Below are 24188 nucleotides of genomic sequence, written 5' to 3'. Positions count from 1 at the left end.
GATCCCTTCTCAGGTATCTACTACATAATAGATGTTTCATTTTCACAAACTTTGCCCTTGCTATTTCTATACAGCTTTTAATCAATTGCGTTTGTCCTGCGTTTAGAGTAACCAATATTCGTAGATATTTGTATTTATCTACCCTTTCTTATCTACCCACTTTTTATGTTCTACAGCAAATTATTGTTTCATGCTATGTTTTTAAAAAGCAGCTACTAACGTGCTATTTCTATATTGTTGTCGTAATGTTTATTTTATTTATAAGAAGTGTCAGGCACATGTGCTCATGGGACCCATTCATAAATTATTTAATGTTGTTAAATGTCTTTTCTTAAATATGGTAATCAAAAACAAAACTGTATCTAAAGTGATCTTAGTTAGCCAGCTAACGAAGTTCTGTGCACAAACAAAACATAACAAATATAACTTACGACAATTAGAACGAACATGTGACGAGCGTTTTCTCTAACCTATCCTACCATACCACCTACCTTTCTAGCCTTGGTTTGGTACCCCTCAGCATCTTTTAATTCCTTTCGACCCAGCATAACGTGGTCTTGGGTAGTGCCTACGTTGTACTCCACTCTGTCCACGAGTTCTCCCTAGTTTCGGTACGTTGGGAACAGGGGGAATAGTACAAGGGAAAACAGAGAAAGTACCACAGAGAAAGACATATAGCAAACAGTTATTATATATACAAACAGTTAGTAACCCATAAAGTGACAAAGGCACATATAAGTAGTCCGTTATTAGTAAGTTGGGTGCAAAGCAAAATAAGTATTACGACATTTAGGGGTACGGAAGGACGTAAGGGTTGAGGGTGAGAAAAAAAGTATAAAACAAAATCAGAAGCAGTCTTATACACAGTGTACTTAAAAACTAAAGAGGGGACTCACCCGTCTGGCACGGCTTTGGTACCGTAAAGCCTTTTTAGTGTCTTGGGTGGCCGTTTGTACGTAATCCACTGCGTGTTCAACATGGTATTCGATGCGATCGATCATTTCGCCCTAAAATCCCCAGCGGAAACATTGTTAACAAGATAGAAAAGGAAGCAACCACATGCATAATCCTTAGAGTAACATGTTAATAAGGGTTCTATGACATCCCGTAACGCGACAGTTCGTAACGCCGTCAATTCGTAACGGCGACACTTGGTAACATCGATAGTTCGTAACGTAACGGTATAATTAGTAACGCCAACGTTTAGTTTTTTAGCAAATCTAGCATTACTGAATTTATGTAACTGTAACAAAAGTAGGTTTGTACGTTAACAAAAATAAACAGAATAATTCAATTTTGACGTTACGAATTATACCGTTACGAATAGCTATCGTTACGAACTGTTGATGTTACGAACGGTCGTCGTTACGAATTGTCCGTTACCAATTGTGAGGTTACGAACTGTCGCGTTACGAGATGTCTTGTCACGGTTAATTAGTTAATCACAGTAATTATTTATATGTTTAATTGGGCAGCGGAGCAGTAGACTTACTAAAATAAGCCTGGTAATTACTAGTTTAACGTAGGAGGAGAATTTAGGCAATCTGCCTTGCTGCCGAGTTAAACATATTTAACAATTTGCAACGAAACAACTGTTTCTTTGCAAATTGTTATAATTTGCCTAGTGCATCTTTCTACTAATGATCTATTAAATATTAACTTAATAGAAATCTTAGTTGATAGTGGGATATAAAATAGGCATAAACTTATATTAGATTGGACTTAAAACCTTCTTCGACGTTGTGATAAATATATGTTTGTCTCCCTCGAACACATTCACTTATGGAAAGTTAAAGTAGCTGATAAACAAAATGTCCTCAAATTTGGGGAAACGACATAGAGTACACCTTAGGGTTGAGAGAAATGAATCTATATTTCTCTATTACAAAAATTTAATTGTAATAAAGTAATAATGTCTACATAACATTCCACAACACAATTAATAAATATCAATGAAGTTTCTAAAATGGTTTATTGGACATGTATAACAGTTGTTAAACCCATAATTATTTATGCAGCAAGGGGATCATATCTGTAAAATGAGCCAAGTGGACAGAACGACATGCAGATTCTGCGGAACAGCAGATGAGATGGCCGAACACATTTTCTATATTTGCAGAAAGTAGAGAAGTATAGAAAAATCCAGATACAATACTGAAGGATAGTATTGTGTTCAAATTAAATCTCTAAGTAATGGGAGATCTAAATGCAAAAATCGGTAGAGGAAGTCAAGGTGATTTTATTGGAAACTTTGGACTGGGCACTCGTAACGAGAGAGGAGAAAGATTGGCTCAATTCTGCCAAGAGACCGATTTTATTGTCACGAATACTTATTATGATCTGCCGACCAGGAGACTCTATACATGGAAATCACCAGCAGACAACCAACATAACGTCATCAGAAACCAAATTGACTACCTTCTCATCTGCAAACGATACCGAAATTCCAAAAAATCAGTAAAATCATACCCTGGAGCTGATGTGAGATCAGATCACAACCCAGTTGTAGGAAGGTTTAGAATTAATCTAAAGAAGCCTGTGGTTAAAACTAAAGTAGAGACGATACAAGTATCTCGTTTGAGAGATCCATCAACAAAAGAGCATGTCACACTAAAACTTAAAGAAGAGCTCACCAAAATAGAAATGATCCCTACTGAAGATGCGAACAGAAAATGGCACACGTTAAAAGATGCTCTTATCTGCACATGTGAGACAACACTAACACCTAAACTAATTAAGAATAAAAATGAATGGATGACCGAGGAGATTCTAGATCTCATGGAAGCAAGGCGATCTTATAAAACCAAAGACAAAAACATATATAATATTATACACACAGAAATAAGGAGAAAGATCAGAGAGGCAAAGGAAAGATGGTATAGTGACAGATGCGCAGAGATTGAACAGTTGGTAGAGAAATACGATAACTTAAACCTTCATAAGAAAATTAGAGAAATAACAGGCACTAATATTAAGAAAAAATCAAACATACTGCTGGATAAAAACGGCAAAATAATTATAGACGTCGGTGAAAGGCTTAAAAGATGGCAGGAATATATTCAAGAGCTATTTAAAAACGAACGGACTGAGATAGTACTAGAGCAGGAAAAGTTCGACAACGGCCCAGACATAACAGAAGATGAGGTATTAGAGGCCATAAAACGAACAAAGAACAACAAGGCAACAGATCCTGACCAAATACCTGTAGACATAATACGGTTAATAGAAGAACAGCAAATTGGAATATTGGTCGACTTATTTAATACAATATACAGTACAGGAATCATTCCCAGAGATTGGCTGCTGTCAACGTTCATAACACTGCCAAAAAAACCAAATGCAAAAGAATGCCAAGACCACCGAATAATAAGTCATACACTCAAAATATTTTTAAAAATTATATACCGGAGAATACATAACAAACTTGAGCAGGACATAAGCGACACGCAATTTGGATTTAGAAATGCAATGGGAACGAGGGAAGCCATGTTCGCTGTAAATGTACTTGTGCAAAGGTGCATGGATGTTAATCAGCCAGTATATATGTGTTTCTTGGATTACAACAAAGCCTTCGATAAGGTCAGACATAAACGCCTTATCGAATTACTTAAAAAGAAAAACTTAGATATGAGGGACATCAGGATCATTAGTGCTATCTATTATAATCAAATCGCTGTGGTAAAAGAGAACAACGCCTTTTCAAATGAAATACAGATTGAGAGGGGCGTCAGACAGGGCTGTGTCCTGTCTCCTACTTTGTTCAATTTGTATTCAGAGGAAATAATCCAGGAAGCACTAGAAGACCTAACCACGGGAATAAAAGTAAATGGCCGACCAATCAATAATATACGGTTTGCCGACGACACTATTTTATTAGCCGAATGTCTTGAGGATTTACAACAAATGGTTGACAGAGTGGTAGAAGTCAGCCAAGAAAACGGACTGTCCCTAAACACAAAAAAGACACAATTTATGGTAATCACAAAAGCTCAACAGCGCCAAGAAAGCATAACAATACATGGAGAACAAATTAAAAAGATTGAAAAATATAAATATTTGGGTACAATAATTAATGAAACTAATGAGTACACAGAAGAGATTAAAGCAAGAATAGGACAGGCAAGAAATGCTTTCAACAAACCGAAAAAAGTACTCTGTAGCAGGGACATTACAATTTATTTAAAGATAAGACTTCTGAGATGCTACGTGTTCTCCGTGTTATTCTATGGGTTGGAGGCTTGGACATTAAAGAAGGATGTTTCGGACAGATTAGAAGCCTTCGAGTTATGGGCCTACAGAAGAATATTAAGAATAAGTTGGGTGGACAGAGTCACGAATATCGAGGTGTTGAGAGGAATGGGAAAAGATAAAGAGGTTTTAAATACAATTAAAGTCAGAAAACTGCAATATCTGGGACATGTTATGAGGGGCGAGCGTTATAACTTGTTACAATTAATAATACAAGGAAGAATACAGGGTAGAAGGAGTCGCGGAAGAAGACGCATCTCCTGGTTAAACAATTTGAGAGCTTGGTTTAATTGCACTTCTGCTGATCTCTTTAGAGCAGCGGTATCGAAAGTGCGAATTGCCGTGATGGTTGCGAACCTTCTTAGAGGAGGTGGCACATGAAGAAGAAATAATCTTTAAACATCAGTTAACACAGGCAAGTGGTTAACGTAAAGAGAATGTGAAAGGCTACGTTTTGTTTTGAAACCGAAAGAAATAAATGCAATTGGTAGTAAAAACATAATATCTAATTTTTAAGTCCCAAAGAGATTAATTAATCGCACCAAAAAACGTATTTAAACGTTTTTAAATATTATAAAAGGTTTAATGAACGGATGCTCCATACTGATGATAACTTTCACATGCTCACTCAGTTGCAGTGACTGGACATTTTATATCTTTTAAAATAACCAAACATGACGTTTCACTAACAAGTTATAGAGAAGTAGCGTTTGTGTTAAAAACGAAATTCACGAAAACTGAAAAAGGCATAACATAATAAAATATTAATTTTATAACATTCAATTACTTCGAAAAAAAAGACATTTATTGAATATTTCATACATGTTTATTACTTTTTAAAGCCTTCGTGATATAGGTTAGCATTAGTTTTAAAAGTCAACCCAATTATTTGTGTTAATAAAATTCATAAAATATTGTAAATATGTTAGACCAATATAACAGAAATATAGTAAGAGCATGCATTTAGTAGAAATTCCGCTGGGAACTGGTTCTGTTTTTCAAAAAATGAACCATTCTGAGCAGTAGCAGACGTAATATTATATATTCAGTTTATAAAAAAAATGCGATGAAATCAACGAAGTAACGAAGCAAGAGCTTAGGTATTTGATGGTCATAAAAATAACTCCAGAAGTTGATAAAATTGTATTCATAAAAAGTGTGATAACTGAAAAACAACGAAAAACCCTAGATACAAAGTTTACTACTTTTTAAACAATTAGAATAATTGAAATAAAAATATAATAAACAATATTTTAAATCCAAGACTTTTCGTTAATAAACTGCTTTCTGGCTGCATCCTGTATCTCTAGCTTTTACAATATATAAGCACAAGAGACGACGAAAATAGGAGAAAGCAAATAGGAGACTTTGGCCACGCATTTACCTTCTCTCCGTCAAGGAAAAGGACCGAAAGACAGTTTCTAAATACTCAATTCTGAGTAAAGATGAAAAATAATAAAGGCAGTTTTTGTTTTTATTCGATTCAGAGTTGGACCACCATCTCCATATAGCTATTTCAGCATCCCATGCATCTTCAGTGAAGTTATGCAGTCACAACTCTGAAGCGAACATTAACAACCCTGCCTATTTAAGGGAAACCATCGCGATACAATGATACCACCTTTTGAGACACGTGGACTTCATTGTCTTTACACAGAGTTAATTGTTTATCTTTAAGCTTTAGTAAGAGTAACTTATTTTACATTTAAGCGACTGTCACGCCTCGAATGAGTACTGTTTCATTTATATTTCACTACTAAGGCGGTTAATGAGCGGCATATCATATGATTGCTTTCACAATTCTGGACTTCGCTAACAAGTGATTTTAATCTTGGTTAGCATAGTCTCTTATATTTCAAGGAAGTTATTCGATCTTCGTCCTTCTTAAACAACTTTTCTTTTAATTTTCAACTACAATGTTAATCAATCAATGTATTGTGAGGTGTTCTATAAACGAGTTTCTAATTTTGACATTTCCGTCGTTTGTAGACATACTCCTGTTGGTAAATATCTTCAAATGCGTTGATTCTGTCACCTAAGACTCACAGAATTTCGTTGTACATTTAGAGCGCTCACAAACACATCCACTTTTGGTCGCCACCGGTGGCTGCTACATGCTGCTGACTGAAGTTTGTATGTATTTTAAATTGACTTTATTGTCGCTAGAAGTGACTACCAGGTCGACTTTTAGCGTCGCATTTGGCTAATTTTGTATAGAAATAGTAACGAGGAAACTCATCGCCATGATTCATCTTCGAGAAATGCGTCATCTAGTGTTTTTTATCTTTAAATGTTTTGTGGTCATGATAGTCTAACTAATTTTATCAACTGCTGATTTGAAAAGCTCTGTAGATAACATTGCGTTGCATCTCTTCTATCTTCCACTTTAAACTGCAGTATGAATTTTCACAGAATATATCATTTTCGCATAACTTGCCTAAGTTTTTTTTACTTTGACTTTTTTCCCTTTTTTACTTACAGCAAATCGAGAATTTTTTTTATAAAAATCACGATTTGTTTTTAAACAAAAACTATACAGTCACTCATCACTATAATTTTAATATACCTAGGATTTGTTAATGGTTCATTTCATGGTTATATTTTATTGTTACGACCATCATTAATACCTCTAACTCGCAGCTATAATGTAATTGTAAACTATGAGAGCGTAACTCTCATAGTAAACAAGAGAGTGGTCTTATTTGGATTTATTTAAGGAATGGTAAAGTAAAAAAAAATATGTTCAATTATGCACTAGTAACAACCATTTTGTTCTCTTGGTATCAGTGTTGATTTCTAATACCTGTACTGATAGAAACTGAAAATTATAAATGAACATAGTCAAACTCTTAATATGTATGTTAATTTGAAGCATATTAGCACGATTTACATATTATAGCTACTCTAGCACTGCATTTCACCGCAGAAGATTATTGGATAAAAAGAAAACACAAGAAAGTAAATAATTTTAAAGTCAGAAAGACAGAAACAAACCAAATTATTAAAGATTAGCAAACGATCAAATAGTTATTGCAAAAAGATCTGAGTTACATGACTAGGAGAGTACAAGAATATACTCGATCATAGAAGAGGATACAGGATATGAAGATGGCTTTGTAAGCCGAAAGCGTTCAGCTAGGAATTAAATGCTTTATTTACACACTTTTAAAGTACATTTCTTTTCAATCATTTCATTTGTCATAAGCGTTTACAAAACGTATCCGTTTTTTTTTTCCTTAAAATAATAAACTGTATTTCCTATTTAAACTATTTTTTTTGCTTCTAATTTTATTCATTTTTTGTTAATAATTTATTTTCAATATAATATATATTCCATTTAAATGTATAATATGTATTTATTCAAATTTATCGAGCAAAAATGGTTGTTACTTAACAGAAAGCGAGCTATTCTAATTTATATAATGATATTTGAAGCAGAAATTGATGATATAAATATTTAAAACTTTAAAAAGGGGTAAACCCTGTAGTTGGCTGTATACCTTCGATAAGACAAAGCAGTATGAAGCAAACACTTCTGTTGTACCGGGTGTCCACTTATATTTTCCCCCATTTTAACTGCCTATAACTTCTAAACGGTCCAAGATAGAAATATGCGGTTATCGCTGAAATGTTTTATTTTAGTAAAAGTTTTGTCTGAATGGATTGAATTTTTTATATCGCTTTTAAATATGAAACCAAAAATGGCGGATTTTTGAAAAAAACGTTGTTGACTTTTTTTAATGGAACACCCAGTATATTTTTTGGTAAATTGAAAGAAAGGTCATTCACCTATCCAGCGATATAAAGTTTTTCAGAATCGGTTGTCAAATCACTGAGTAATTAATTTTTAAAATGAGAGGTGCAACGTGGATATCACATACCTAAATAACATAAATAAGCAAATGGATATTATGTTATGTGATTTCCACATTGCATCTCTCATTTTAAAAATTAATTGCTCACTCATTTGACAACCGATTTTAAAAAAATTTATATCGCTGGATAGGTAAATGACCATTTTTTCAAATTACAAAAAAAATACTGGGTGTTTTAATAAAAAAGTCAACAACTTTTTTTTTCAAAAATCCGCCATTTTTTATTTAAAAGCGATAAAAAAAATGGTAATTTACCAAAAAACTTGAAAAAACGGTCATTTACCTATCCAGCGATACAAAATTTTTTAAAATCGGTTGTCAGATGACTGGGCAATTAATTTTTAAAATGAGAGATGCAATGTGTAAATCACATAACATAATATCAATTTGCTTAGTTATGTTATTTAGGTATGTGATATCCATGTTGCACCTCTCATTTTAAAAATTAATTACTCAGTGATTTGACAACCGATTTTAAAAAACTTTATATGGCTGGATAGGTAAATGACCTTTCTTTCAATTTACAAAAAAATATACTGGGTGTTCCATTAAAAAAAAGTCAACAACGTTTTTTCTAAAAATCCGCCATTTTTGTTTTCGTATTTGAAAGCGATATAAAAAATTCAATCCATTCGGACAAAACTTTTACTAAAATAAAACATTTCAGCGAAAACCGCGTATTTCTATCTTAAGCCGTTTAGAAGTTATAGGCAGTTAAAATGACGGAAAATATAAGTGGACACCCGGTATTTAAGTACATGAATTTATTAAAAATTCTCTAAAATTTATTTAAAGGGTTAGGGATAATTACAAAAAACACAAAACGTTTTCGTTCTAAACTGACCATCCTCAGTGTGTACGTCCAGTGTACATATATTTGGAACTATTGGCCGTTGCCTCTTACACAAGCACTGCGTGCCTTATTCGAGCAAGGATGAAATGCATCCACATGGTTTATAATAATCTTAATTGATCGACTTGATTTCGCATATTTCATTATGTTAAATACGTTAACCATGTAATTTAAAGGTTTTCACACCTACTTCAGTAGCTAGTTCCAAACACTGGATGGTCACACTGAAGATGGTCAGTTTAGACCGAAAACGTTTTGTGTTTTATGTAATTGAGGCCTATAGAATCAAAACCTGCTAGATCCATGCTCTCTAATATTTTCCGGAGGCTAAGAAAACATGAAAAATGTACATTTTCCAAAAAGTGTACGGCATTTCTCAATCAATGGGGCATCAATGAATATCATAAAATGGCACACTAATTTGTCATTTTTCTGCATGCCCCTTACATCTTCAGAAATTTGTACTTTTAATTTGAATTTAGCATAAGGAAAAATTTGGATTTAGCACGTTTTGATTCTGATGGGTTCAATTGTCCATAACCTTTTGGATAAATTTTAAAGAATTTTTTAATAAATTCATATACAGGGTGAGTTTTTAGTGCGGGATCGGTCGATAATTCCATAATGGTATAGAATATCGAAACAAGTTATTAAGAAAAAATGTAGGCAATGATATTCTCCAGGCTTGGAAAATATGTTCATTTCTACAGGGTGATCAATAACTGCGTGGTATATCAAACATATAATTTTTTAAATGGGACACCCTATTTATTTTTTCATATTAATATTTCTCTCATAATTCTTGTTCATATAATATAGGGTTTTGCATTACTATATAGAGTATTTAACAAGTTATGACCATTTTTATTTCGAAATCCCTATGAGATTAACACCATGTATATAAAGAAGTAATTCGTAAAAAATAATTTGTTTTATATAATGAGATAAACAATATACTGTAGTTTTTAAATTAAGTTTAATTGAAATCATTGACGAATATTTGTATACAGGGTGAACTACAAAACCAAATTACGATTTTCTCAATTTTTTTAAATGGATCACCCTATATTTTATTTTTTTAAAACGTTATACTTATGATACTCTTTCATTTTTATATAGCATTCCCTATACTTAAACTCATTACTTTTCGAGATATTTTTAGTTTTCTTAAAAATTCGGGAATACATTCAATTTTTCTAGTAGAAATAAGTTAGTATTGAGCGATAATTATACAAAATTATTTTTATTCAATAAATAACTTAGACAAAAACATAAATCAAAACAATATACAACTGATGTAACAGTTTTTAGATTGTTATATGAACAGTATTCTAAGCCAGAAGAAGTGTTTAGTGAAACATTCAATTTTATAAGCACATTTAAACTACAAAAAAATTACGATTTTTTCATTTTCTTTTACATAGATTAGCCTATATTTTATTTGTTAGGAATGTTGTATTTATGATACTCTTTCATGTTTATATAGCATCTCCTATACTTAAACTTATTAGTTTCTGAGATATTTTTAGTTTTCTTTATTTGCCGGGAATACATTCAATTTTTATAAGTAGAAATAATTTAACAAATAAGTATTGTGTAATAAAATAACAAATATTTGCATTCAATAACTAACAAAATATATAAACCATAACAATGTTTAACGAATGTACCAATGTGATATTAACATTTTTGTAAGTCAATATTATTAAAAGCTCCACCTATTCTTTTTTCATATCATCAGGCGTTGTTAGATGCTTCTGGTATACAAGGTTTTTTATATAGCCCCAGATGAAAAAATCAATTTTTTAAGAACTGGAGCACCGTCGTCGTGTAAAAACCTCAACCGTGAAAAAAATGTGGGCCAATCACCTAATCGCCAACAGTAGCATCTTAAACATTTATAAATCACCTAGTTTGACTATGAGTGTTAACCAAGTAAGGATTTATTGATGCATAGTAATGAAAAATAGTATGAGAATTATATTATTAATAACTGTGCGTCACAATCTGCAATTAGGAATGTGTTACTAAAAACTTCTTTGCTTAGAATACTGTTGATATAACAATCTAAAAACTATTACATCAGTTGTATATTGTTTTGATTTATGTTTTGTGTGAGCTGTTTATTAAATAAAAATAATCTTGTTATATTATTATACACAAGACATATTGTATTGTAGGAATTTTACGATTCTTGTATATTAGGGAAATATGATAATTTCTAAATATCACGTTTATTGGTAGTAGGTCTGGATCCCGCGTATGAAAAAAAAGTTGATTAATAGCAAGCTGAAAATTTGTTAATAGCTTAAGGGTGTCTAGTCGGACAAACTTTGATATATCGGAACACTGGAACAGGGGAAGTTTTAATTGTGGAACAGGTTAAAAATTTGGAACGGTCAGACCACGAAGACCGTACATGTATTTTGTCCGACAGAACAGACTTAAACTCTTCGAATAGAGATTAAACTCTCATGCAAAAATCAGACTGCTATTTATCACCAAATAGGCGTTTTAATGAGTGGAACATGTAGAATATGTCAAATGCCAGGAATGATGGCAGGTGATAAATAGCAGTCTGATTTTTGCATGAGAGTTTAATCTCTGTTCGGAGAGTTTAAGTCTGTTCTGTCGGACAAAATAAATGTGCCGTTTTCGTGGTGTGACCGTTCCAAATTTTTAACCTGTTCCACAATTAAAACTGCCCCTGTTCCAGTGTTCCCATATATCAAAGTTTATCCGACTAGACACCCTTAAGCTATTAACAAATTTTCAGCTTGCTATTAATCAACTTTTTTTTCATACGCGGGATCCAGACCTATAGGTACATCTACTACATATTGTTATGGTTTATATTTTGTGTTAGTTATTTATTGAATAAAAATAATTTTGTATAATTATCGCTCAATACTAACTTATTTCTACTAGAAAAATTGAATGTATTCCCGATATTTGAAGAAAACTAAAAATATCTCAAAAAGTAATGCGTTTAAGTATAGGGAATGCTATATAAAAATGAAAGAGTATCCTAAATATAATGTTTTTAAAAAATAAAATATAGGGTGATCCATTTAAAAAAATTGAGAAAATCGTAATTTGGTTTTGTAGTTCATCCTGTATACAAATATTCGTCAATGATTTCAATTAAACTTAATTTAAAAACTACAGTATATTGTTTATCTCATTATATGAAACAAATTATTATTTATGAATTACTTCTTTATATACATGGTGTTAATCTCACAGGGATTTCGAAATAAAACTGGTCATAACTTGTTAAATACTCTGTATAGTAATGCAAAACCCTATATTATATGAACAAGAATTATGAGAGAAATATAAATATGAAAAAATATATAGGGTTTCCCATTTAAAAAATTATATGTTTGATATACCACGCAGTTATTGATCACCCTGTAGAAATGGACATATTTTCTAAGCCTGGAGAATATCATTGCCTAAATTTTTTCTTAACAACTTTTTTCGATATTCTATACCAGCGTTTCCCAACCGGTGGGTCGCGACCCACTAGTGGGTCGCGGGTAGATTTCAGGTGGGTCGCGGCGTCGCTCTTACAATAGCTGAGTGATGTAGAGAGTACAGAATAGCGTATCATCATGGGTGAGGGATGGGTCGCGAATATGAAAAAACATCAGAAGGTGGGTCGCCAGACATAAAAGGTTGGGAACCACTGTTCTATACCATTATGGAATTATCGACCGATCCCGCACTAAAAACTTACCCTGTATATAAATACAACAAAAGTGTTTACTTCATACTACGTTGATATAAACATTTATTTGGTATAGTTTAGGTTAGGTTTACCTACATTATATTATCTAATTTTATAAGATTATTTTCATTAACCGCAGTCAAATCTAGATGACCAATCTATTACTCCATATATTTTTATATTTATAAATATAAATATTACAACTAGATTGATGCCCTGTTCTAGTAATTTATTCATAGCCTTCTTTAACGGACTCCAGTATTATTTCAGTAGAGTTGAGGAAAAAGAAAGAATAAATAACTGGAGGGAACCCAACAGCAAAGTTGTAGTACGAGTGGGAGAGGAAGTGCTAGAAAAATCATCTGGCAAATAATCTTCTAGAGACCAAGAAATTTGGTGGTGGAATGATGAAGTCCAACAGAAATTAGAGAGGCGAAAGAGGCTAGAAAGAGGTGTAACAGGTCTAACAGAGAGAAAGATAAGGATATATACAAAGTACCCAGGTAGCAAAGATGGAAATAAAGCGCGCTGTAGCTACTGCTGAGGAAAGATCATCTGCACAGCTATACGAAGAGTTAAAAACACCCGAGAGGGTGCAAAGGTTATACAGCATTGCTAAAGCAAGGGACAAATCATCATAGGACTTGACTCAAGTTTAGCAGATTGAAAGTGCGGATGACTGAGTGTTAAGATCCGATGCTTATATTTAGCAAAGATGGTATGAGTAGTTTGGAAAAGTTGCTATATCAAAACTACCAGAGCAGAGACAGAGGACAAATAAGAATGTAATACCTTGATGTGGGAGATTCGTTATTTCAACCCGAAGGCACAAAACGCATACGAGAATCTGTTTATTGAAAAAAAAAGAGGTTTGGTGACAGCATAATGTCGCGTTTGGGATCTGTGAATTGGCCTATAAGATCGCGCGATTTAACACCGTTGGATTATTTTCTATGATATTTGAAATCGCTAATATGTCCAACTAGCGATACGCTTGAAGTCTTGGAAGAAAACATTCATCGCATTTGTAATAAACGACCTCGAACGGTGCAAGTAGTCCGCAAGGATATAATGGGTTTATTGAATAAAAATAAGTATTTGCTTTTACTTACAAATATTTAAGTATTTACTTAATAGTAATTGAATAAAGTCATTTCTTTAGTGCTTTATTTAATTATTATTAAGTAACTACTTAAATACGAGGAAGTAAAAGCAAATACTTTTTTTTATTCAATAGACCCATTGGATTGGAATACCTTCGAACAAGCCACTGTGGCCATATCCCAGAAATCACATTCAACTGAATTGATTTTACAAATATGCCAGAAATCATATTCAAATGAATTGGATTTAAAGTTATACCTACAACAACACAAAATTATCCCTTAGATCTGTGAGTTTTGATTGGACATGTAGTAGATTACAATTAAAATACAACTCAAAAAAGCAATAATATTAATGGAAATGTAGTAGATACTCAAAAAAGCAATAGCAGTAATAGAAAACAAGTCAGTCTGGATAAAATTGCGTTTCCTAGTAGCAATTTCATTAATTTTTTCCTATCCGTCCAATTTTTCAAGATCTAACTGATATTTTTCAGTTATTTAAAATACTCAACTCTTCGGAATTTTACGTACAAAATCGATACACAGTTTAGTCGTTTGAAAACAAATTACTTCAATTTTTCTTTTAAATTCTGCTTCAGGACGACATCGATTCTGAAATGGTAAAGTGGACAGGGAAGGAAGATAAGAAATGGCTACAAGAAATCCTGAGAGAGCCATGAAGAACAGAAAGCATACCAAAAGACTGGGAAAAGAATTTAATGGTACCTACCTATTCACAAAAAAGGAGAAGACATAGACTGTGAAAATTATAGGGTCATTTGTTTGTCATCTATAACTTTCAAATTCTATACAAGAATAGTAGAAAAAGACTACACGGAGCAATAGAGGAAAAATTGGATGAGGAATAAACTGCATTCAGACAGGGAAGGGAGACAACAGATAATATATTTATCTTAAGAAACATAATAGAAAAAAATGAACGAAAAAGGAGAATCGGCATTTGATATGGGCAGATAAAAGTCACCGGAAAATCCTACAAAAACGAGACGTCCCTATAGACTATATACGTCTAGGAAACTAATAAACGTAATTAAATGCACCTATGACAAAGTCACTGGCACGGTACATATCAACGGTACAAGATCAAACGAATTCAATAATAAAAAGGGAATAAAGCAAGGTGACAGCCTTAGCCCAGTACTATTCATACTAAAAATGGATGAAATTCTGAAAAAGATTAAAAAGTCTACAAACCATCTGCAAACTACCTTGGGATATTTGAACTTAATACCGGTAAGACTTGACGGATTTCTATCTGTAGGTGACATTGTACTAATTGCAGATATTAGAGGAAAGATACAACAATAATTGATAGATATATGGGTGACCTAATTAGAAAATCAAAGAATGGAAATACATCACGAAAACAAAAAGTATGATAGTTAAACAAAAGAAAGTTGATGACTGCAACCATTTTCCACTTTACTGCAAGGAAACCAAATTGAGACAGTATCAACTTTGAATAGTTTAGGAGTAATAGTGTCAGAAGACGGAACGATCGATCAGGAGATATCAAACACAGTGAAGAAAGCAAACAAAATGTATTATGATGCACGGAACAACACGATATTTGGAAAATAAGAAGTAGAAAGAGAAGTTAAGAAAGAGAAGGTGTATAATGCAGTAACAATACCAACACTGTTGTGTGCACGCGAGACATGAGTCAATAACACTAAAATAGAGTCAATAACAACTAAGAAAAACAACTGGTATCACAAAAATGGATCATATCAGAAATAATTACATAAGAAATGAATTGAAGCAGGAACCGATAGGAGCTACAATCAAAAGAAAACAATTAAACTGGTTTGGTTACATTATTAGGATGAAACAGAGCATACTAGTAAGAACAGTAATGTAATTCAAGAGATACGTGAAGAAAAGAAACAGAAGGCCAATGATGGGATGGTTGGAACAATCACTGAAAATAGGCAGAGAAAAAATGAAAGAACTGGCTAAGTACCGGAAGGGATGGAAGAGGTGGGTACAGAAATATGAAAATAATACTCCGACATCCAAACTGGGCTTAAGAACTTTCCGACAAAGAAGAAGAGATATTTGAAATCGCTTAGGTCCAATTATCGAGACTCTATTGAAGTCTTGGTACACGGCCCCAAATGCTGCAAGTAGTCCATAAGAATATATTGGATTGGACTACATTCGAGTAAGCCAACGTGGCCGAATGCCAGAAATCACATTCAAATAAATTGACTTTAAATATACCAGAAATCACATGCCAGAAAATAAATTGAATTTAAAGTTATATAACTACAAAAACATTCGTTAGATCCGTGGGTTCTGATTGGAAATGTAGTAGATTAGAATTAAAAAACAACTTAAAAAGTCAATAACAGTAATAGAAAACAACTCAGTTTGAATAATATTGCGTTTCCCAGTAGCAATTTCATTAATTTTATCCCACCCGTCCAATTTTTCAAGATCCAACTGATATTTTTCAGTTATTTAAAAAACACAACTTTCCGCAATTTTACGAACAAAATACTAAATCGATACACAGTTTAGTCGTTTGAAAACAATAAATTCTATTTTTCGTTCAAGTTCTGCTTCAAAACAGCGATCGTTCGGCCTGTTTTTGATGAAGTTTTTTTCCAACTAAATCAATGTTTACGTTGGAATGAATTCTCGCAAACATTTATCGTAACCAAAAATACACAAACATTTTTTTCTTCCTTATATAACCAAGTAAGTAAGAAATGTTGTTCTGATGAAAAAAAGACTAAAGGACCCCGGCACGTTTCTTATGTAAAAGTGGTTTCAGTTTAATTGGTTGGTATTTTGCAAAGATTTTGTATTTGGTCATGCTGATCAAAAGTTCTCGGTGTGTCAAGACTCAGAAATCAATTGTTTCTGTGTTACAGAGGTTCAAAGTGTCAATTTAGTCCATTCGAATAATACATATTTGCATTACTATTAGTAAATGAAGAGTGGTCGAGCTAAGTGATCTAAGTGCCAAAATTAAGAATTGCCAGAAATCAAAGAAAACTTGACCCACCAAAAAAATAAACAAATATATAATTGAGGTCTGGACTTAGATATTCTTTTTCCCACAAGTTCTTTGTATTCCTTATTCCTGGTTTGACTATCTAGATATTTGTTATAGTTGGGACTAACTGCACACTTGTCCTTAGTCGCGGGTCTCAAGTCAATCTCAGTTTTTGCTTGTAGGTGAGGGAATGAAGCAGGAAAAGACCCAAAACCTACCAAGTTTTTGCAGTTTTGCAGTTGCAATGAGACTCGAAAGAGCCTTATAGTCGGAGAGATAGAAGCGGATTTTGTGCGTGATAAGTAATATGGAAAAACTATACGGGGATATGTTGAATTAGTTGTGTACATGACTTTCACCAACGGCCGGAAACCAGAGTTGGGGCCGAGGGTAGTTATAAGGGGTCAAAGTCGCGGATTTTATTATTTTTTTTATGACGCTCATGATCGAGATAGTGCACCAAAATTTGGGAATAAGTAGGTCATGACGTACCTAAGTAAAATCTCTAGGGGCGTAACGCTGCGTGTCCGACAAAGAGGTGGGGGTAGGGGTGAATATAAAAAATATAAGGGGTTTTTTGCGACGTTCGTGATTGAGATAGTGCACCAAAATTTGGGTATAAGTAGACCATGACATTACTAAGTAAAATCCCCAGAGCCGGAAACCAGAGTTGGGGATGAGGGTAGTTATAAAGGGTCAAAGTCGCCGTTTTTATTATTTTTTTTTGTGACGCTCATGATCGAGAGAGTGCACCAAAATTTGGGAATAAGTAGGTCATGACGTAACTAAGTAAAATCTCCAGGGGTAGCACGCTGCATGGCCGACAAAGGGGTGCGGCAGGGGTGAATACAAAAAATATAAGTGGTTTTTTTGCGACGTTCTTGATTGAGGGAGTACACCAAGATTTGGGAATAAGTAGACCATGACATAACTAAGTAAAATCCTCAGAGCCGGAAACCAGAGTTGGGCATGAGGGTAGTTATAAGGGGTCAAAATCGCCGTTTTTATTATTTTTTTTGTGACGCTCATGATCGAGATAGTGCACCAAAATTTGGGAATAAGTAGGTCATGAGGTAACTAAGTACAATCTCCAGTGGTGGAACGCTGCGTGGCCGGCAAGGGGGTGGGGGTAGGTGTGTATATAAAAAATATAATGCGTTTTTTGCGACGTGCTAGATTGAGATAGTGCACCAAAATTTGGGAATAAGTAGACCATGACTTAGCTAAGTAAAATCCCCAGAGCCGGAAACCAGAGTTGGGGATGAGGGTAGTTTTAAGGGGCCAAAGTCGCAGTGTGTATTATTTTTTTGTGACTCGGCACAACATTTGTCCCCCACGCAGCGTTCCGCCCCTGGAGATTTTACTTAGTAATGTCATGATCTACTTATTCCCAAATTTTGGTGCACTATCTCGATCACGAACGGCAAAAAAAACCCCATATATTTTTATACTCACCCCTGCCTACCACCCCTTTGTACCCCATGCAGCGTTCCGCCCCTGAAGATTTTACTTAGTTACGTCATAACCTACTTACTCCCAAATTTTGGTGCACTATCTCCATCATGAGCGCCACAAAAAAAAAATAAAAACCGCGATTTTACCCCTTATAACTACCCTCGACCGCCACTCTGGTTTCCGCCTCTGGGGATATTACTTAGTTATGTCATGGTCTACTTATTCCCAAATTTTGGTGCCCTATCTCAATCACGAACGTCGCAAAAAACCCCTTACATTTTTTTAAATTCACCCCTGCCCCACCCCTTTGTCGGCCACGCAGCGTTCCACTCCTGGAGATTTTACTTAGTTATGTCATGACCTACTTATTCCCAAATTTTGGCGCGCTATCTCGATCATGAGCGTCACAAAAAAAAAATGATAAAAAACGGAACTTTGACCCCTTAGAACTACCTTCCTTCCCCATTCTGGTTTTCGGCTCTGGGGATTTTAATCATTTATGTCATGGTCTACTTATACCCAAATTTTGGTGCACTATCTCAATCACGAACGTCGCAAAAAACCCCTTATATTTTGTATATTCACCTCTACCCCCACCCCTTTGTCGGCCACGCAGCGTTGAGCCCCTAGAGATTTTACTTAGGTACGTCATGACCTACTTAATCCCAAATTTTGGTGCACTATCTCGATCATAAGCGTCATAAAAAAAAAATAAAAAATTCCGCGACTTTGACCCCTTATAACTACCCTCGGCCCCCACTCTGGTTTCCGGCCGTTGGTGAAAGTCATGTACACAACTAATTCAACATATCCCCGTATAGTTTTTCCATATTACTTATCACGCACAAAATCCGCTCCCAGCTCTTAGACTATTAGGAAACTTTGTAAACTAAAGTCATGATGACAAAATAAAAACTGCATTATTGAACAAGGAAAATGCATTTCAATGTAATGAAAAATGATAAATTTTGTAATTCGACAATAATTGGCTGAAATAAGTTCAATATTACTACTCGGAAGTTTTTGGGCTCGCTGAATACGAATATCATGACGGCCCTAGTCTCCGAGGCCTTAGTGTCCAGGGTGGGCCTGGTCTTGAATTTTAAAGAAATTACATACACAATCAGTGCAAACTCTTTACACGGAGGTTTTTCGTACCGCTGAACACGAATATTATGTCAGAGATGTTCTCCGAGGTACCTGATACCCAGGAAGAGCCTTATCTCCAGAAGTTTTGTGAAAATACCATACAAAGTAGGTGCAAAGTCGTTACTTGGGGGGTTTTTGGGATCGCTGTTTCAATATCCAGTCAGCGATGGTTTCAAAGGCAACTGATACCCATAACGAACTGATTTTCAGGATTAACAGGTACCAGATACCTTGCGACACCATCGCCGATAAGATTTCGTGTACAGCGATCCTAAAAACCACCGAGTAACGAGTTTGCACTTATTTTGTATTGAATTTCCATACAACTCCAGACGAGGTTCATCCTGGGCACCAGGTTTTTCGCAGACTATCGACGTCATTATATTCGTATTCAACGACCCCAAACATCTCCGAGTATGTAGTAATGTTGAACTCACTTCCGTCAATTATTTCTGAATTACTAATTTATTAGGTTTCATCACTTCGAGATGCAATTTTCATTTCGACATCATCCATTTAGTTCACAAAATTTCCTAACGCACTTACGAATCGAATGCTACAAGTTTCATTTAGATCCAACCAATTGCAAAAGAATGGTAGATTTATTGCTTCATTGCCATTGCCTATCATACTTTTCATTTTTTACGAAAAATTCTTTGCCGAACACATAACATCTCTATGCTTGTTAGCCGTTTTCATCAAAAATGTGTAAAATTTATTCCTGATTTACACTGTATACAAACAATATCCCCTACCAAAATCTAATTTTTGGAATTTGGGATTTTTTTAATTAACAAGTTTTTTTGGATTCCTGGTTTTGACTTTCTAGATATTTCTTTTTTAAATTGTTATTGTTGGGACTAGCTGTACACTTGCCGTTACCCAGAAGTCTTAAATAATCCTCAGTTTTTGCTTGACACTAATGATGTGTTCTTATTTATTGCTGTTGCATAAATTTATTTTTTTATGTTTTGTTGATGTTTTGTAGTAGGATCGATTTTATCGATTTATAATATCTAGCAATATGTTTAATATTATTATTACGCAGGCCCTGTCTATCTAAAAATCTAGATTCTAGATGGCAGCGCGGAGTCTGGCGTTCGACGACCTACCATTCTCGAGGGCAATGGAATAAATCCAGAAATTTCTACGTCGATCGAGGACAGGTTCAAAAAATATATAAATACAGAACGATTTACATTTTAGGCAGTCTAAAATATTTTATCGTCAAGTAATAAATTAAATTTTTAATTTAATAGTTGTGTTTTTAGTGTTCGTGTAAATAAATTAAAATAAGTGTAATAATACTGTACATAAATTAACCAATAAAAGCATTGCATTAAGTTATTCGATTTGATCCATTTCAAAAGATAAAACAGGCCGACCGATTACCATTGTTAACTTAAAGTAATAAAAATTTAGAAACGGTATTTCATTTACCTGATTCTCTACCAACATCGCCATGTCCATGAACATGTCGTGCAATTCTCTAATTGAATTTTCTAACTTGATGATATCGGCGTGTCTGGCTTCGATATCGGCTAATGTCTGTTTTGCTTGTTGCGTTTCCATTATAATCTAAAAGAAAATTGATAAACATATCAGTTACTGTCAAATGTTCAAAAATAATTGGGATAAATGATTATCTTTGTATGAAAATAGGTAACATAACACAGTATAGGCAAACAATATGGGCCACCATAACAAATTAATAATAAATTAATGAATTCAAATATTAATACGCCATTAGATTTTTCATTAGATAAAAAAATATTTTCTAAATGAAAGATCCTTTTAATTTTTACATATCACACAGTTGCCCAATCAAACCAGTAATTGCGATTCACGTATTAGACTAAAAACGTATTAGGCTGTGATCGGTCCTGATAGCGTATTCGTCTTCAGTGGCAGTGAACCTGGGTACCAGATGCTCCGGTAATCGGTTCTGATAGCGTATTCTTCAGCGACCCCAAAAATCCCCGAGTACCAAAATCTGATGCTTAATACACTTATTTTGACATGTTGACATGAATTTTTGGTTGTATTTTATGCACTTTAAAATGCAACTATGGAATTCCACCTATTTTTCTACAGTAGAATTTTTTCCTGACATCATCCTGAACACAATGCAAAAAGATGTAAGTCTCTAGGTATTTAAAAAATATCTAAAAATCCATTTATTTTGTGCTTGATGCCCTGGTCTATATAAGCAATAGAACAATAAGAGCCCATGACAGATTAAGAAAAAAAGTGATATTGTGCCGATGTGTGCTTTTGCCCTAGGGGTGGGTTTCACCCCTTCTCGAGGGTGAAAAAACATACGCCCAAAATAAGTCCGAAAATGACTGACTAATTTAGGACTAATAAGTCCGAACTGACTAACTTAGCAACTTTTGTTCTATAAAGTTTTTTCAATAAGTCAATACTTTTCGAGTAATTTGTGAGTGAATATGATCATTTTTTAACAAAATTACCACGTTTTTAGACGATTTTTCACAAATAACTCAAAAAGTAAGTATTTTGTCAAAAAAAAACATTCTCAGCAAAAATATAGCCTGTAAAAAAGTGAAAAAATTGTGTATCCACGAGGTCACTAGACCTGGTAGAAGCAGAGTTATAGCTAATGAAAGATATTCGCCAAATTTCAGATAGAATATTTCAACGTGAAATATCCAAAGAATGAAGCCCTTTTTAAAGAAAACTCATTACAACTTTTATTTCTGTTTTTATAAAAAAAGGTTTCTAGTATCAAATATAAGCACATTAGGCTCAAACTAAAGTTGCTCAAACTTTTGCATTGGCAAAAAAAAATCGGGAAAATCATCCCCTAATTAGCAACTAAAATGGAATTAATCGATATCGCTTCACAAGTGGCTTTGGTTACGTTGTTTATTTATGATCTGTAAATTTCATCCATTCAAAGTGCTTATTTAAAAAAAAAATTATTTTAAAGTAAAATTTTTAAAATTTTTAATTTTGAAAAAATGCCAAAAATCGCAGAAATAGCATAAATAGCAAAAAAAGTCGCAGTTTCTTTTCTAAATATTTTGTATTTCTTTGTTTTTCTGTAAGACAAAAATTGGTTAAGATATATGGCTGTTCAAAATGTTGAGTACACTCGTGTTTAGTAACTCCTTCAAGCCCTTTCATCTACAGCACTTTCAAAAATAAGGACTTTAAACAGAAGAAACTTACAGATCATATAAACAATACATACGCGAGTAAATCAACTTCTGAAGTGGTAACGATTAAGTTCATTTGAGATGGTATTAGGGGGTGATTTTTCCGATTTTTTACCAAAAAAAAAGGGACCAACTTTATTTTGAGCGTAATTTGTTTACTTTTGACGCTAGAAAATTTTTTAATAAAACAAAAACAAAAAGCTCTCTTTTAAACACTTTTAAAAATTTGTAATGAGTTATTCCCAAAAAGTGCTTCGTGTTTTGATTATGTCACGTTAAAATATTCGATTTGGAATTTGACGAATATGAAAATATTTTTTCTTAGCTATATCTCTGCTTCTACTAAGTCTAGAGAACTAATGTATACAACATTTTTATCACCTTCTTACAGGCTGTATTTTTGTTAAGAATATTTTTTTCGGCAAAATACTTCCTTTTTGAGTTATTTGCGAAAAACCGTCTAAAAACGTAGTTATTTTGTTGAAAAATGAACATATTCACTCGCAAATAACTCGAAAAGTATTGACTTAATGAAAAAACTCTTTAGAACAAAAGTTGCTTAAAATTAGTCAGTTTACCCATTTCCGGACTTATTTTGGAAGTATATTTTTTCACCCCCCAAGAAGGGGCGAAACCCACCCCCAGGGCAAAAGCACACATCGGCACAATATCCCGTTTTTTCTTTGACTTGTTAGCTAAGTGTATGCCAAATTTCATGCCAATGCAAGTGGTTCTTTAAAATTTAGAGGTTTTGCAATATTTTACCGTTAAAGAACGTACTATTTTTAGTCCATGTGGTGAGACCGCTCCCGTCTGGAAAAATTTCTGATTCGGTTTCTTTGTGGATTCCTATTCAAAAATGTCCCCTTTAAACAAATCTGATGGGTGCCGGGCGGAATTTTTGGGCAGAAATTGTTTAAACAATTTTTTTAAACAAATACAAAAGATCAGGTTTTTTTGCTCTGGAACATATATTTTTAGGTTTTTTCGGTCATTCTAAACAGGAAAGGTAGCTTGTAATTTTTCTTAAAAATTGATAGATTTCGAGTTATAGGCGATTTAAAATCTGAAAAATGCGAAAATACGCATTTTTGAGACTTAAAAACTCATATTTAAATTAGTATTTTTGAGGTTGCCAGAACCTGAATTGAAGTTTAAACTTTCAGCTTCAAGATTCTGAAGAGTGATTGTGTCCAACTTTAATTTAAACCGTTGTTATTTAATTGTTAAATATGCATGTCCATCCGATTTTTTTGCTGGTGCGGCGCGCTCTATTTCAAAAATCTCCAATTTTCCTCCGAAAAATATTTTTTCTAGATTCTTTGGGACATTCTAAATAAAATAAGTTTCTTGACATTTTTCTCAAAAGTTAACTGTTTTATAGTATATTAAGTATGGAGAACGGTAAGGGTTTTATACCGATCGAAGACAATTGTTTGGAGGAGGAGCGGCGCGACGACTCCAATTATTGTCTGAGATCGGTTACCCTTAACGTTCGACATGCTTATAACGATTTTTGCACGATTGATACCATTATAAATTATAAAATTAAACATTTTCGT

The 24188-nt window shown here is 33.7% G+C and overlaps 1 protein-coding gene across 5 annotated transcripts in view; it reads right to left on the bottom strand.

The window, feature by feature from the left end:
- The window catches only part of LOC114332176 (syntaxin-1A), an 850840-nt gene that overhangs the window by 81463 nt on the left and 745189 nt on the right, over positions 1-24188 (bottom strand). For 4 of the 5 annotated variants that reach the window (XR_007697295.1, XM_050647243.1, XM_050647244.1 and 1 more), the window contains exons 7-8: positions 20885-21022; positions 897-1007 (exon numbers count right to left, since the gene is read on the bottom strand). Coding sequence is in view for 4 of the 5 variants with exons in the window: in XM_050647243.1 (XP_050503200.1) it covers positions 897-1007; positions 20885-21022 (249 nt within the window). In the remaining variant the exon portion in view is untranslated. Of the gene's footprint in view, positions 1-491; positions 603-896; positions 1008-20884; positions 21023-24188 lie in introns of all 5 variants that reach the window. The other variant, XM_050647247.1, reaches the window with a different exon arrangement.

Source organism: Diabrotica virgifera, chromosome 3 (genome assembly GCF_917563875.1).
Source record: "Diabrotica virgifera virgifera chromosome 3, PGI_DIABVI_V3a".
Taxonomy (NCBI): Eukaryota; Metazoa; Arthropoda; class Insecta; order Coleoptera; family Chrysomelidae; genus Diabrotica; species Diabrotica virgifera.
The sequence above is the reverse complement of the archived record's forward strand: the minus strand, read 5'-3'. Positions and strand labels throughout refer to the sequence as shown.